The sequence below is a fragment of the Coturnix japonica genome, chromosome 1, assembly GCF_054131305.1.
Source record: "Coturnix japonica strain WE chromosome 1, WE-NBRP24, whole genome shotgun sequence".
NCBI classification, from domain to species: Eukaryota; Metazoa; Chordata; class Aves; order Galliformes; family Phasianidae; genus Coturnix; species Coturnix japonica.
In genome coordinates, this window is record NC_140663.1 from 105,710,278 (window position 1) to 105,726,338 (window position 16,061).

At 52.9% G+C, this 16,061-nt stretch overlaps 1 protein-coding gene across 1 annotated transcript; it reads right to left on the bottom strand.

Annotated features, from left to right (window-relative positions):
• Nucleotides 1–316: 316 nt before the first annotated feature.
• On the bottom strand, nucleotides 317–11,622 carry LOC116652416 (maestro heat-like repeat-containing protein family member 2B). Its single transcript, XM_085549692.1, has 30 exons — nucleotides 10,452–11,622; nucleotides 10,181–10,306; nucleotides 9,876–10,041; nucleotides 9,621–9,719; nucleotides 9,295–9,446; nucleotides 8,791–8,934; nucleotides 8,211–8,303; nucleotides 7,861–7,930; nucleotides 7,632–7,745; nucleotides 7,473–7,546; nucleotides 6,945–7,064; nucleotides 6,693–6,800; nucleotides 6,346–6,505; nucleotides 6,178–6,218; nucleotides 5,802–5,943; nucleotides 5,348–5,400; nucleotides 5,046–5,153; nucleotides 4,624–4,743; nucleotides 4,303–4,425; nucleotides 4,022–4,177; nucleotides 3,668–3,841; nucleotides 3,308–3,387; nucleotides 2,821–2,956; nucleotides 2,612–2,704; nucleotides 2,131–2,226; nucleotides 1,825–1,948; nucleotides 1,519–1,628; nucleotides 915–1,067; nucleotides 545–699; nucleotides 317–389 (listed from the first exon to the last, which is right to left on the bottom strand). Exons 1-30 carry the CDS (start codon nucleotides 10,623–10,625, stop codon nucleotides 338–340), a joined length of 3,516 nt encoding a protein of 1,171 aa, XP_085405818.1. The 5' UTR covers nucleotides 10,626–11,622; the 3' UTR covers nucleotides 317–337.
• Between the last annotated feature and the right edge of the window lie 4,439 nt (nucleotides 11,623–16,061).

The following is a 16,061-nucleotide window of genomic DNA, read 5'->3' on the forward strand; positions in this document are numbered from 1 at the left end:
AAAACACAGGAAGAGCTGAGTGTGAACAACAAAGTAACCTGTTTTGGCAAGCCATGTGTTTGGCAGATATTCTGCAGGAGACACAACATGTCCGCAGCAGGGGTTTTGGCATCATGTACAAATGTCCACGTCTGTGCAGACACAAGCTCTGCTGCTGGAAGTTCGTTCTCCTTGCAGACCAATGCATGGTATAAATGGTATGGAGATGGTCTTCAGCAGCTATTAAAATGAAGATTTGGTATAAAATAAATACTCTTTTCACTTCTCAACCATTTAGGCATTTAAAAATGTTTATTAGATAATACATTTTTTTTAACTCGGCTTTCCTTTTATTCTTCTACCGTTTCCATGCTTGAAGATAAAACTCTCTTTTTCTCCTCCATGTTTTGCTAGAAAAAAGAAAGTCTCAAGTTATGTCTGAGTAATTTTCACCTCAAACAGACTATGAGAGGATCAAAGAAAAGCTTCTTTGTCTTGGGATCCCTCTGACAGAGGCAAGCTACAAGTGGGACCGCAGCAGCAGCAAAGGCAGGAGTGCCAGTACCTGTCTGTGGGCTCAAGCAGCCAGAAGAAGTTGTCAATGGTGACCTCAGTGTGACAGCGGGCGAGGATGACCACTGCCTGGCACAGGAAGGGCATGAACATGCTCTGCTGCATGGAGAAGATGCAGCTGTGCAGGATGTAGAGAATCTGTGGCACCTGAAAGAAGAAGGGGAGAAAGAATGACTTGCTGCATCCTTGACTCTGCAGGGACTAACCATGGACATTCAGCACATGAGCAGTGCCTGCTCCCTTGACATGCTGCCAAGGCCTAAGCCTAAATTTCACACCAGTCACCCTATTCAGGGTGTGCTTCTTTAGCACAAGAAGCAAATGGCACAAGGCATAGTGCAAAGCCAGAAAAAGTCTCTTACGTCTCTCCGGATGTCCTTTCCATTCATCTGCAGAAATGTGATCATCCACTTCCCAGCAGCACGCACACGCATTCCTTTGGCCTTCTCGAAGGTGTCCTTGATGGCCATCATGAAGTCTGTGGTGTGCTCCAGGGGGAAGTTTCTGCACACGATCTGCACAGAAATGAGAAGCAGGAGAGATCCCATCACTGATCTGCAGCAGCTCTTCAAAACATAAAGCAGTCTTGAGGGCATTCTTAGTTCAGCGGCTTGCCGGTCATTCAAGTGGCCATCACAATGCTATCAATACCCTGCTGTTCATACGGAAGGCAGTTGAGCCTTCTCTCAGCTTCTGCAGCCATGGTGTTTGCTTACATGCAAAGCCTACCTCCCAGCAGCCACAGTCTCACATACACACACACGCACGCACACACGTCATGGAATCAGCTCCTTGCGCTGGGTGCCTGAAGGCCAGACATAGCTCAGAGCCTCCTGCTAGGTACTGAGAAAAGCGATCTCAGGGTGACAGCTCATTCTGGAAGTGGTGTGAGAGGCTGGGGGGAGCAGAGGGATGTGCAGAAGCCCACACACGGAGATCCCACCACTCCTTTTTGGGTCCACTTACTCTTGCAATTTTGGACGAGGTCTGGAGCTGAGAGATGGTGCTGCAGTCATTCAGCCCCTCACACAGGCTCTCGATGTCTCCTGTCTGGATGACTCTATTGGTCACCTTGGCTGAAGGGCATGGGGAGAAAAGGGAAGTCATGCTTCTGGAAATGGGACCGCTTTCCATGGGGGAGAGACAGAGGACAGGGTGGGAAGAAGGCAGCTGCAAACGGTGCCTCTCCCTCCTGTAAAGTTGGCCCAGCCCATGGGCTCTGGTAGTGCTGCGGAAGAGAGCAGAGGGATGGTACATGGCCGCTCTACTCACCTTGGATGCGGAGAAGGGAGCTCAGACAGGTGACGGCCAGCTGTTGGGATGTGGGCATGGCGTCACATGTCAGAGGTGCCAGCAATCCTACCAAGGTGCCAAAGTGCTTGCAGGCGTCTCCTCTCTGCAGAAGTAAAAGGCAGGAAAAAAGTTGTAGGCAGCCCCAGCTCTCCCTTGCTTCTCCTGCCTGTGCCTTCCCCATGCGGTGGCTGACGCAGCATGCACAGCTGGGCAGAGCTCACCTTCCAGCTCAGGGGCACTGAGCAGGGAGGGAGCCAGGGGCACGAGGTGGGGCTCTTTACTCACTTGAAGATTTTCACAAGCAGCCAGCAGCTGGGAGCAGGTCTGCAGGGCCCTCTTGCGCTGCCACACATTGTCTGAGGTCATTGCTATCTGCAGGATCTGGAGCAGAGCGTCTGTCTTACTGTGGACATCCTTTCCTTTCCCTCTCCCTCTCCCACCTCTGTCCCTCCTTTCCCAACACTTTCCCTCAGGACCTGCCCTGTGTTTGCACACAGATTCCCTCACTGAGCACCAGCACTGCTGCCCCCACTCTCTGCAGACACTCCTGCCTCCTAACCCAGGAGCTTTTCCTTGGCTGTGGCCTGCCAGGGGCTGCTCCTGCCTTTCCCCCTGCAGAGCCCATTTCTCTGCCCATTTCTGAGCGTGCAGTGAGCTGGCATGCCAGCAGAAGATTTCTCTCCTCTCATTGTCCTCTCAGTCCCCAGATCTCTGTCCCTGCTATCCACAGGTATCATGCTTTCTCTCTTGCCCCACATGTACTCACAAGGACTATTTTCTGTAAGATGCCACGGCTGGGCTCTGTCTCCAGCAGAACCCCCATGAGCCGGCCCAGAGCTTTCAATGATGTTTGCTGAAGCTGAAAGCAGAAGAAGGGACTGAGGTGTGGCATCAAGGCTGCTGCCAGAGCATGGGTCGTGTGTGCTGAGGAAGGGCTCTGACTGAGAGGTGACTGGGAAAACTATGGCAAGTTACCTGCAGGTACTGAGCTGCTTGCTGTGATTTCCTGATCTTCTGCATCATCTCTGTTGAAGGGTGGGTCACGATGTTCTTGCAGCACAGATCCAGCATGTCACAAATGTCCTTGGTTCCTAAAGAGGGCTTCAGCTTGCTGACAGGAGGAAAACAGGAAGAGAAAGCAGAAAGGTCCTTTACCAGTGCTCTCCAGGCTGGTTCAGACAACAGCTGAGTTTCTCCTAATGGACAACTGCAAAGCCAACACCCCCAGCCCGTGCTGCTGAGCTCTGTCTTTAGTTTCAGCAGCATCCGCCTTCTCCCTGGCAGCAGTGAACCACCTTCAGCTCTGAGAGGGAGCAGACTAATCTTCCCTTCCAGGAGACAGGAGCACCAGGGCCTTTTTCCCTGCCCAGAACCTCAGCTTTGCTGGGCACAACAGCTCAGCCAGCTCTCCTGTAGATGCCGGTCCTCCCTGCCTTGTAACCCCAGAGGCTCCCACCCTTACCTGAACTGCTCCAGGGCCAGAACCACCTTGAAGGGCACTGGAGATACAGGGGTACCCAAGCAATACTTCTTCAGCAAGTCCTGCAAGTACCAGAGAGACACTGTCAAAGTGTGCAAGGAGCACATGAGAGCTCTTCTCTCCAGCCCAGAGGCAGACACAGCTGCCACACACCAACCCCATCACTCCCACATTTCCTACAGAAGCAATGCAGGATGCAACATCTCCACAGCTGGTGGACCTAGACTGCTGCCCAGCCTCTGCCTGCCAGCACCCAAGGTCCCCACCAGCTGGAGTCATCTGGCTGACGGAGACCTTTATGCCTCCACTCTGCTGCAGACAGCCCTGGCTCTAGGCACTCACCATCAGGATCTCCAGCAGCTTGCCCTTCAAGGAGGGGTTAAAACAGGCAGAGTCACCCACAGCATGGAAGGCAGAGCTGAAGTTGGTGATGCTCTGCACCAGCGCGAGCTTGTTCTGCATGTCCTGAGGCCCAAGAGAGAAAAACATCCTTTGAAGTACAGGAAGGGCCAAGGGCTACAAGGGGAAAATGTAAGGGTAACACTAAGGGAGGGACTTGGATCTTCATCTGGACACAGACCGTTCCCTGAGGGACCTTCTGAAAGAGAAGACCCATTTCAGCACCCCACCCCCTCCCCACCACATGGAGGGGCTGCAGTGGATTCTATGACACCCTGGCAAACCCCAACCTCTCACCTGGCAGCTGCAGCTGTAGAGCAGCAGGATGTTGCCCACAATGTCTCCCTCCAGGTGGTTGAGCAGTTGTTCCTTGGAGGCTCGCAGTGCTAAGCTGCCATGGGCAAGGATGAGAGCACTGCGTGTGGCATGAGCTCTCGTGCTGCCCAGCTCCATCTGCAAGAGGAGAAATGCCTTGAGACACTCGCTCTACAGCCCCCAGTGCACTTGGGTTTCAAAGGCAGGAGCTGCCTTGAAAATAAGACAGAAGAAAGCCAAGATGGAAAAACATAATGCTTTACCTTCTTCAGTATGGAAATCTTCTCATTCTTGCCTGTGCACAGCCTGGATGCAAACATGGTGAGTGTGTCCAGGACTGTGTGGAAGTTGCTCTCAGCGGCATGGCTGACAAGAGAGATCATTCCCTGCACAAAAGAACAAGGGGTATTTGGTGCAGGCCTGAACCTACTGGCACAGCCAGCCACAGTGGCCAGGCTGGTCTTCGCCTGAAGGAAGAGGCAGCAGTGAGGAGACTGAAAGGCCCGGAGCAGGGCCAGAAGAAGCTCTCAGCCCAAGGGACAGACTGGGGATGCTGGCAGAAGCTGGTTGGAAGGGGAGCTCACCTGGACTTCAGATGGCTCCTCTGCGTTTGCTTCCTCCAGGTGTTGCAACAGCTTCTCTTGGACATGGAGGACTTCTTTACAAGCTCCCAGTGCTGTCCCCAGTGCCTTGTACAGGAAAGACTGCATGGGAAGGGAAGAGAAGGGATGGGAAGGGATAGGAGGGAAGAAGTTGAGATGTGGCAGCAGCCTGACCTACTGGGAGAGGGCCAGATGGGAAGGACCCACACTCCCTGGGAGTCACTGAGAGCAGCTGCAGGGCTGAGATTTAGCCAGCCCTGAGGATTTTGCAGGGAAAGGCTGTCTGGGGGACACAGGCCGGGGAAGCAATGTGAGCAGCCCACGTGGGCAGAGCACCTGCAACAGCCACAGCCCCAGTTGGGTACCTGCAGCTGCCCCGCTGGGTAGAGCCAGGGGAAACCCACCTTTTCTCCAGAGCTGCTGGGAGAGCTGCTCAGCCACCGGCTCAGCTCACAGCTCAGGGCCTCGGCCCAGGTGTCATCTTCCATGGTCTCCAACGATGCCCTCAGGAACTGTTGGAGAACAGAAGTCAATGTTCCCTTTCTCTTTGCCTCTTCCCACATTCCTAAGTCCCCACAACCTTCTTTGTACAGGTGACTGGAAGAACAGCCCCTCTCCCAGCGCTCCCCAGCATTCCCTCACTGGCTCGTATGGGAGCAGGGCTCCTTGAGGCAGGCAAGCACCATGCTTCCCAGCAATGCTGTACCTTCAGCAGACGGTTCTCCCATTCTGCAGAGTCCGGAACACTCTCAACTTTCCCTGCACAGCAACAGGAAGCAAAAGATGCTTGCTTGGGATCAAACCATGAAAGAGCTGCTGCAAACCATGCTTGGCCTTGGGCACTCAGCACTGCCAAGCTGGGACCTGCACCCCCTCCACAATGACCGGTCCCTCCCCACAGACACTGTCTCATCAGGAGCATGGAACTGCTCCCAGACTGCTGTTTGGGGGAACATGAAGGGCCCATCCATGTCCTGGAACAGGCAGATCCCCAGGGACAAAAATCCCCAGGCCTCAATACTGTCTCCCTGGAATGGGAACAATGGCAGAGCATGCACTGGGCTGTAGGCAATGCTTCCCCTCTGCGACACTGCAGAGCTGCATTTTCAGTCCCCCCATCCTTCCCTGCCTCCGCCCCTCCCTCCCCACCAGCACTTTACCTTCAAGGCACTGCAGCAGCAGGGGGATCTCAGCAGCCCACGTGGCCCCCACAGCTCTGTGGATCCTGCTGTGGAGGTTTTGCATAAGCAGCAAGGCAGCAGCTTGGATTTCACTGCCTGCAAAAGGGCTGCCTGCAACCACCTGTATGAGATCAAGGAGAAGCAGGGTCACTTGCAGCAAGGACAGCAGCTTCTGCCAAGAGGGAACCAGCTTGGCTCTGCCCTGGTGGACAAGGAGCAGCCAGCAGCTTTGCCCATGGTGCTGCAAGCCCGTGAAGAGAATAGCATCCCCAGGGGTGAGACAGGTGCCGGCATGCTCAGCCATGCTGCTTCCTCCTCAGGGCTCATGGCATCAGCCTCTGGAGCATCTACTCACCAACAGGCGTGCCAGCAGTGACTGAGGAGTCAGCAGTGGGCCTGTGGGGAGAAAGAAATGCTGAGTGAGACTCCAGGACGGGCAGCGCTCTGCCTCTTGCAACTCTGCTGTCCCTTCTAGGTGCTAACACAGGTCAGCAGAGCTCTCTGGAGGAGTTTCTGCTCCTACCTTGAAACATGGAGTTGAGGAAATGGGGATCCAGTTCTTCAATGTCCCGCACTGTCAGGTCCCCTCTCTCAGCCAGAGCTTGGACACAGCGCGAGACTGGGATCAGCATGCCGGTGTACTGGGCTGGCACCACATACAGCACCAGCTGCGGCCACAGGAGCTGTAGGGAACGAGGAAGTTGACCATTTCAGCATTCCTGCCTCTGCTCAGAGATTAAGAAGACTCTGAATTTCCCTGAGCCTTGTGTGCTTCAGAGCACGTTAGGAGGACAGTCCTGGGGTGCTGGAAGGGGTGAGGAACGCACAGTGTGAAGGCAAGGAGTGGCAGAAGTGCAGATTGTGACTTACTTTGGTGATCCCTCTCACAGAGACATCCAGTGACCCCAGGACGTCCATACACAGCTCTTGGAGATCTGCTTCTTCCTGGGCTTCCTGGGCAGAAAGGTCTCCGGCTGCCTGCACAACAGTGTTGTTGGAACACTGCTTACTCTCAGTTCTCAGGAGCCTTTCATAAGCTCAGGTGTGGCCCCACTGGTGTTTCTGTGCCAGCCTCCGAGCAGCACGGGTCTTCCAAAGGAAGATGCTGCCCACTGTCCTTACCCTTCTCCCCGTGGTGCGGCTGAACTCACTGAAGATGTGCCCCACCACATCCCAGGATGAGCAGCTCCAGGCATTAACTCTGAGCACATCCTTGATGAAAAGCAGAACGGCCCTCCTCACCTGCCAGGAGTCAATGGTAGGTTTGATTTTTTTTCCCCCTTTGAGCATGCACAGAGATACCAAGAGCAGAGGAGAAGCCTTTGACCCTGAGGTGAAAGCCAGGCCTTAGCACCAGGCTGTGCATTTTCCATGCATGGTACAGGGACCTGCCCACTCCATTCTGCCTGCTCTCCCTACAGGGGCCATTGAGACCATGTGGTCGATGCTGAAGCACCTTCCTTGACACCCCAGCCCTGCCCATGTTGGCAGCAGCATCCCTTCTTCCCATTGGGCTCTCAGAGGACACAAAGGAGAGGGGGAATACTTCTCTGGCTCTGAGTCCTTCTAGTACAGCCTCACCAGCCTCTGCCCCAAGGCAAAGGGTCTCTCTACCACCCAACAGCTCTTTCCTTTCCTGAATCAGCTCACCTGGGTCCTGGGGTCACTGCTCAGGCACTGCACAGCCTCCACAACCTGGGGCAGCTTCTCTGTCATCACAGGCTCTGCAAGAAATGCACAGAAGCATGCATGGAGGCACAACACAGATGGCAAAAGGGATCCCTGATAGTCCCAACCTGTGATACTGACCATCTGAGCGAGCCAGAGTACCAAGCACACCCAGGGCTGCCACACGACGGTCCTTTCTCTCATCACCCAGCTGTGACTGCAGAAACAGGACCATTTCCTCTGGGCAGATTTGAGCTACAGGGAGAAAATCCCGCTCTGTGTTAGCAAGAAACTTGCACCCATTCTAGAGGTTTGCAAGAGAGGTTTTGGCCAGGGCATCACCAAGCATTGTCAAAGCTCCTCTCCTTACCCTGCAGCAGGACACAGCGGGTCAGCTCTTCTATGTCAGCCTTGCTGCGCTGCTTGGTGTCATCAGAGAGCTGTGGGAACAAGATCCGGTTTAGAAAACTGCATCAGCACTGAGGGTGGAAAAGAAACTGTGCTGCCAGCTCTCGTGTCCCTCGGCACTTTCAGGAAGAGGATATGCAGACAAAACTCAGCCTGCTCCACAACATCCCCAGGGGCAAACACACAGTTCTGGAGCAGCCATAGGTATGCAGGAGCTAAGGCTGAGCAGCTGAGCAGCTCAGAGATCCACAGTCCTCCTGAGACTTAGCCAAGAGGGAAACTGCTGTGGGTGCAAGGATAGTCTCCCCTCACCTGATAGAACACAGCACTGGTGATGGCCAGAAACTTGTCCTTGGGGATGACAGTCTCAACGCCCTTTAAGGCCTCCAGGAAGATACTGAGGCTCTGCAGGAGATCAGGAGGGGAAGAAAGAGCTGAAGCCACATCTAGCCACTTGGGAGCAGAGAAACTGATTCCCAATAGTTTGTCTGCTGGGAGAAGATCCTGCACAAGTGTTCTGGTTTGTGCCCCTCCCAGCAGCACTAAGAGAGTCTCTCTGCTCTCAACCGAGTCTGTTTGGGTATCCTTTGCTGGCATTTCCCACCCAGCAGCCCTCTTCTCCCCCATCAGATGCAACTGGCCATGGTCCCCCTGGCTGTTAGCACGGAGCTCCTCAGGCACTCAGAGCCCTACAGTGATGGTGGTGAAGCCTCCCAACCCCAGGAGATGGGCCCCAGTGACTCCTGGCTCTCTCCTGACTCTGTCCAGGTTGTTCCTTCCTTGACTGAAGAGCTGAGGAAGCCTCAGACCTCCCTTGAACACTTATTCCTTCTTCCTTTCTCCCAGGGCTCCCCACCTCTTCGTACACGCAGAGCCCTACACAACATCTCACCTTGGTCCCCCTGCAGGTGTCTTGGACCTCCTGATACTGGTGCACAAGCCAGAGGAGCTGCTCCCAGACATGCTCTTGGTGCAGCTCCTCTTGCAGGAGGACAGCCATCATGGCAGCCACAGCCCCGAGGACGGCCTGTTTGTCCTGGAGAGGGATGGCAGAGGTCCAGAATCAAAGACTGAGGGTCTGACCTTCCTACAGAGAGGGCTTTCTTTTTCCCTTCCACTTCCCCATATCCCTGTACCCAGCAGGAGATGGGCTCGCTTTGGAGTGCAGGCAGGTTTCCCCCATACCCTCATCTCCAGCTCTCCCTGCCACAGTGCTGTGACATGCAGCTGGTCCCTGGCAGCTGATCCAGCCCTGAGCACAGAGCCAGTTTGGGGCCCTTTGCAGAGCCAGCCCACTCCTTCTCATCCCCCCTCTGCTCTCAACCTGCTGGGCACAGATGGAGCCAACATGGATGTTCTCACTGCCATCCCAGGCTGGGAGTGCAGCAGTGCTCACCTCTTCCTCCTTGCAGTCCTGCCAGTTCCTCAGCACAGAGCAGAAGAGCTGGTAAAGATTCTCACAGATCTGCTCTTTCTCCATGGCAGGCCAGGGGCATTGCTTTCCAGAGGACAAGTAAACCTTGACTCCTTCAGACCACTGCTTCACAACTGAAAAAAACAAAATAAAACAAAAAAATAAATGTATAAGTAATTAAAAATAAATTAAAAATTAAAATAAATAAATAAATAAACACTTAAGATAAAAGGGAGTCCCTGAGACTCTGCAGCAGGGTGAGATGGAAGGGCAGTACCAAGCCCCCCTCTTCTGGTGCTGGCACTCACCAGCACAAACAATGCGCAGGGTCCGGCCGCTCTTCACCTGGCCCACCACACTGCGCAGGCCGGCCAGCGTCAGCCACGTGAAGGGGATGCACTGTGGAGCTGCAGAGAGGAAGGAGAGGTCCAGGGTCAGAGCCTCAGCATTGAGGGAGGAGCAGCTGCAGCCCTGCAGCCCATAGCTCAATGCAGATCACGCACAGAGGGAAAAGACCCCTTTCCCCAGTTATCATTGATGTCAGGAGGCTGAGGGCACTCTACCATAGCTACTGAACAGTTTGCTCAGGGTGATGAGCACAAACTCCTTGGACGTCTCCCCTGTTGCCTTCAGGTGTCCCTGGAGCTCGGCCATCACCAAGCTGAAATGTGTCCGGGCCAGAGCCACCAGGACGTTGCTGGCAGCCATCCTCACGCTGTCTGTCACGCCCTGAAAAAGAGTCACTGGTGACACACAGCACACGAGGCTGCCTGAGGCCTCCCCTTGGAAGGGCTAAGCCACCACCGTCCGCCAGCAGAACACCAGTGTGGGCAGGCGGCTCCCTTTGCCTTTGGGAGTGACCCCTCACCTGGGCTGCTGTCAGGTCCTGGGACACCTCTGCCAGCAGCCGGTTCACCACTCCGCATGGCGGGCGGCCGTCATCATCTTCCCACAAGACGCTCTCCAGGTCGCAGTAAACCTGCACTCGGTCACCCTGGGGACAGGGATCAATCATGATTTTCTTTGCCCTTGTTCCTGGGGAGCCGCCCACTGCCACCCATCACTGTGCCGATGAGCTTCTGGGGCCTGGCACACATGGGACCATGGCAAGGACTGATGCGTGGATGTCCCCAGCGCACCTCCTGGTCTTGCAGGCGCTGCAGCAGCAAAGTCACGGCACAGGCAGGGACAGGGCTTGCCTCCCTGCCTCTGGCCTCGCGACGTGTACATCTGGGCATGCAGCCCACACAGGCAAAGAGACCTGGAAGGAAAGAGGAGAGCTGCTGGTGTTGCTTGGAGCCAGGGCCGAGCATCCAGGCAGCTCTGGGAGGAACCCCATGGCGTGGGGTGAGCTGCACTGGTACATGTATGGTCAGCAGGGAGATGGGAGAGAGCCTTCCTGTTGCTGGGGTACTGGGGAAACCATGGTGGGCAGCTGCACTCAGCAGAACAAGAACAGTGCTGCTGGCACATCCTAAACAGACACTGATGGCACACACATGTGCTCAGGCAGCATCACTGTGTCAGGAGAGGTGGAGGGACCTCACCTCGAAGGGCTCTCAGCCGCTTCATCACTGCAGGATATCTCCAGATAGACACAAAGCTCTCTCTGGTCCTCTCCCTGCGGGTCCCACAAGAGACTGGGCCACGGCTCCCAGATGTTGCTGCCACAACAACTGTGACATCACACCAAGGAGTTTCACCTACTGTGATGGCACATTCCACAGAGAATGACGTGCCCTGGGCTGGGGTCCAGACAGCAAACAGGGCAACCTTGCAGGCCCCAGAACACAGCATGCTTTTATGAGGCGCCCAGCTCTAGGGTGGACAAGTTCTGTGCTGAAGCAGGGATTCACCTCAGTGGGTGAGGGAGAGCCCCTGCCAGGAAGCAGCTGCCAGGTGCCGTTGCCTTGCACTGTCTTAGTGATTTAGTGACTCCATGACAGGATGTACTGAGGCCCCCATTTGCTGCCCAGATAACCTCTCAAGAGAGCTTTGCTGTCTTCTGGTGGCACGTGTCGGAGATGTTAAGGTGAATCCACCACAAGTGATCAAACAAGAAGACCACCATCCGCATGTTGTTATTTAAGTAGGGCCACAGCAGGCTGCCATGAGGAAATGGCAGAACACCAGAAAAGCATCTTGCATCCCATGAAAAGATGCTAAAGGGACTGGGAGCACCAGGAGTGTTTGTCTATGTTCTCCTGGATGGTGGTTGGGTCTCAGAAGGAAGGAAGGAGCCTGCTGTCCTTCTCTGCAGAGCTCCTCCCCTGCAGGTCAGCCCCTAGCACAAAGAACACACAGCTGTGCTTTCCATTTGATACAGGAATTAGAGAATAGGTTTCAAGAGTGCCAAAAATTCATCAACCTTTTTCTTTGCAGCTCCATTTTCCATTGACATAAATTCATTACTGACCAGTTTTACAATGGAAAATGTACAGCTGCAATCTAAAGTTTGGTCTCTATTAAACAATAAAAAAATTAGAAATTAAAATGTGTTGTTACTTATTATATTATCTGATGCATTTTCTGAGGGCTCTAAAAGTGATGCCTCTCACTGTATGGCGCTGGCCCGTGACATCAGAGGTAGATGTTGATGGTGCGGCAGCAGGGGTTGAAGCTTCCCACCAATATTCCATGATGTGTCATTGCCATGCAACTGATGGCAGCAGAGGGACAGTCTGACACAATGAGTCTGATGTGAAAGTGCACATGAAGCAGGGATGTGTCACTGAACTCCTCCCTATGGAAAACATGTCACCCACTGACATTCACAGGATCACAGAATTGTAGGGGTTGGAAGGGACCTCTAGAGATCATCGAGTCCAACCCCCTGCCAAAGCAGGCTCCCTACACCACGTCACACAGGTAGGCGTCCAGGCGGGTCTTGAATATCTCCAGAGAAGGAGACTCCACCACCTCCCTGGGCAGCCTGTTCCAGTGCTCCGTCACCCTCACTGTAAAGAAGTTCTTCCACAAATTCGTGCAGAACTTCCTATGCTGTAGTTTCATCCCATTACCCCTAGTCCTGTCCCCACGCACTACTGAAAAGAGACCAGCCTCACCACTATGGCTCCCACACCTCAGGTATTTATAAACCTGGATCAAGTCCCCTCTCAGACTTCTTTTCTCAGTGCACATGGAACACTGAATAAGACCAAGCAGTGGATGTGAGAACAATGAGGTGGTGGGCAATGGCAATAGCAACAGTAGGTCAGCTGCACTGGTACAGACGGTTACAAGTGTGGCATGCAGGCTCTTCTTCATCACTGGTGAAAGGCATAGCTCATGGTGGTGACAGTTTTGTAGCTGAGAACATGAAGAGGTTTCAAGAGGGGTTACAGCTTTACTGTGTGGAACTGTGTTTTCCAATCCAAGGGCTCAGAGATTGAGTGTTGCAAGCTATTAATGACTTTTTCTCATGGTTTCAGGCCAAAAATGTGATCTTAGTAATCTCTTAAGTAAAGAGGCTTTAGGACCTAGGCAGAAAATAGAATTCAAAGCTACTGATCACAAACGTGTTTTTTTTCTGCAAAGAAAGCCAATATGCAGCACTAAGCAATAGCATGCTGATTTATGTTATGGCTTTCCGTTTTTTTTTTTTTGTTTTTTTTTTTTTTTCTTCTTGTGAAGAGGTTTCAGCAGGGATTACAGCTTTGCTGTGTGGAACTACATTTTCCAGGTGAGTTGAAGCAGGATTTCTTTGAAGTCTGACAGCCTGTATCTAAGCCTTCCTCCATTTCAGATGGTGTCTGTAGAGTTTGGAGTGCTTCCAGCAACAGCCCAACTCTGTCCCTTTCACACTCATGGATGCAGAGTGGACAGACTCACAGCAGCCAGCACTCAGCCTTGCACAGATGTGGGCATTAAGGGGCTGCTTGGTCCTGTGCAGCTGGGAACAAGACTGAGCCTTGCTGCCACTTGGGCACATGCACTCACACATGCACACACATGGATTTCTCAGGTGACCTCCATGAAAATGGTCAGAAATCGAGTCTGATGTCAGAGTCACAGGACAGTCTGCACTGATTAAGTGCAGAGCATGGGCAGACAAGCACAGTGGCCAGCGACTTATATATGTACAACTTCTCCCTTTTATCCTTTTTCCCCTCTGTTTTTTCACATGTCCCTCCCCAAACCATCTTGATCCATCTCATCTCCAACCTCCAATTCCTCCTCCATCTCATGTACAATCCCAAGATGTTCTATTTTACATCCCATAGTGAGTCCTATCCTAGCCATCGAGAGCCGCATTCCAGTTGTGGGAATCATCCCACCATATTTTGGTGATGGCAACTAACATCATGGTTTTACCATAGCATGGGGGATTCCAGTTTCTCAACAGCATTTTATGATGATGAAAGCAACAGTCTCCCTGTTGCCTTCATCATCATAAAATGCAGCAGGTCAAGGGCCTCCATTAGCACCTTGTCCCTCTAGCTTAGCTATACTGTCCTGCACCTTGTTCTGAAAGGCTCACTATCACACCCTTCACTCTTCAAACCTAGTCTAAAGCCCCGTAAATAAGCCCAGAGAGCTTCTTGGTCAGAATCCTTATCCCCTTTGACTCAGGTGGTCCCCATCCATTGTAAGCAGGCCTGGTGCAAAATAAACCACCCAAGGATCAAAAAAATATTTCCCCCAATGGCACCAACCTGTTATCCTCATGTTGATGAGGGGGGTCTTCCTGCTTCTCTCAGTATCTTTCCCTGCTAACGAAGGGATGGCGAAAAATACCACTTGAACTCCTGATCCTTCAACTAACTGTTCCAATGCCCTGAAGTTCCTCTTGATAGCCCAAAGGCTTCCCCCTGTAATCTCATCACAGCCTGTCTGAAATATCAGGAGTGGTAATCATCAGAGGGCCGCACCAGACTTGGGAGTTTCCTAGTAATGCCCATGACCCGGGCCATAGGGAGGTAGTGGACTTCCTTAGGAGGGCCTGGTCAGCATATCAGGCCCACAGCTCCCCTCAGAAGGGAGTCTTTTGTGAAGATTACCCTTCCATTGTGCATGGTAGAGGCTGTCCTGAGATTAGGGAATGACTGCTTCACCGTAAACAGCCCCCTGTGTGGGCTTTCTTCATTTTCATTGCTTACCTGTGGTTCGTGTCCCAGGGCTTCACACTAATTATGCAAGGGCACCTGCTGAGGTAGCGTAGGTTGGGATGAGGGTCACCTGCCACCCCGTGCAGGAGCCTTCAGGGGCCTTCCTCCATTACTCCTTGTCCTCCCAAGCCCCTCCCTCTGTCTGGCTGAGGGAGAGGTGGGAATCCACAACGACTTGTGTGCCTTGCAGGGGTGCCAGGGAGCACCTGCACCAGTCGATCTCCCTTTCACACTCTCAGATGCTTCTTAATGTTTCTACCTCCCTCAGGAGGAGCAGATCACCCACCCACTCACACCATGCACAGGTGTCATCCCCGCTACCCTCTGGCACTTGTGCCAGGCCCAGGCACTCCCTGCAGACAGAGACATGGACATCCACATGTTTGGTCAGGGCAGCCACAGTCTCCTAGGTAACAGCTTTTTGCCCGAGTGGAGGACAGGTTCCACTGGCAAAGCAAAAAGTGTTAAGCAAAGATAACGCTTCAACAGAGAGAAAGACCTCATCCCCCTCCATGTCCACCCTTTCTATGCTTTGTGCTCCCTGGGAACGCTCCCACTACTTGTGGGGGTCGGCCCACCATCATTCCCGGCTCTGCCTGCAGCGTGTCAGGGCTGAGTCTGGGCAGGGGGTTGGCTCTTCCAGTTCAGAAGTATTGGAGTGTTCTCACTCTCCCTGCAAAGGAGTGCTAATATATTTCAGTGTTTCCCCATTTCCCTTCACCTGCAGTCACCCACAGTCCTCAGGAACATTCCAGCAACTGCCAACTGTAACGGAAGCTGGTAACTGGCAGCCATCTTTACCATCTCCCTCCTTCTGGTTGTGTATCTCTGTGATGCGCAACACTGTGGCAAGCCTTCTGTGTCACAGTGGGGTTGTCCCTGCTCCTGTTCCCCTCTGGCATTAGCGTGCAGTTCTATCTGGGTCATGACAAAAGCTTTAAGGCTGCTTGTTCTCCTGATACAGAGCCGCCTCCAGCACCCACAGGCAATGAGAGTTTCTCACTGGTCTCTCTCCTGATATGACAGCACTGTGTGCCTACTACTGCTGCTAAGACCTTCCTTTTCCTTGGAAAAGGGATTGCCTCTGCCAAATCCATCCCATGCAATTAGCACATGATTTTTACCGTTTCTTTCTCATACAATCTCAGAATCATAGAGGTTGGAAGGGACCAACCTCCCTGATTGATAAAGGGGAAATATAACCCCCATTTTCAAGAAAGGAAAAAAAGAAGATCCAGAGAACCACAAGCCAGTCAGTCTCATCTCTGTTCCGGGCAAGATCATGGAGCAGATCCTCCTGAAGGCCCTACTAAGGCACATGGAAAATAAAGACAAGGTCTTTAAAGACTTAGACCTGGATGTCTAACTCAAAACACAGGAAGAGCTGAGTGTGAACAACAAAGTAACCTGTTTTGGCAAGCCATGTGTTTGGCAGATATTCTGCAGGAGACACAACATGTCCGCAGCAGGGGTTTTGGCATCCTGTACAAATGCCCACGTCTGTGCAGACACAAGCTCTGCTGCTGGAAGTTTGCCCTCCTTGCAGACCTATGCATGGTGTAAATGGTATGGAGATGGTCTTCAGTAGCTATTAAAATGAAGATTTGATATAAAATAAATACTCTTTTCACTTCTCAACCA

What these genes read in the sequence shown, in the direction of transcription:
- LOC116652416 (XM_085549692.1), bottom strand. Translation starts at nt 10,625, where the DNA reads ATGCTCGGCCCTGGCTCCAAGCAACACCAGCAGCTCTCCTCTTTCCTT. An exon ending in TACTCTGGCTCGCTCAGATG is followed by an intron (nt 7,547 to 7,631) that starts GTCAGTATCACA and finishes CATTTCTTGCAG; the next exon opens with AGCCTGTGATGACAGAGAAG. An exon ending in GCAGTGACCCCAGGACCCAG is followed by an intron (nt 7,065 to 7,472) that starts GTGAGCTGATTC and finishes GACTCCTGGCAG; the next exon opens with GTGAGGAGGGCCGTTCTGCT.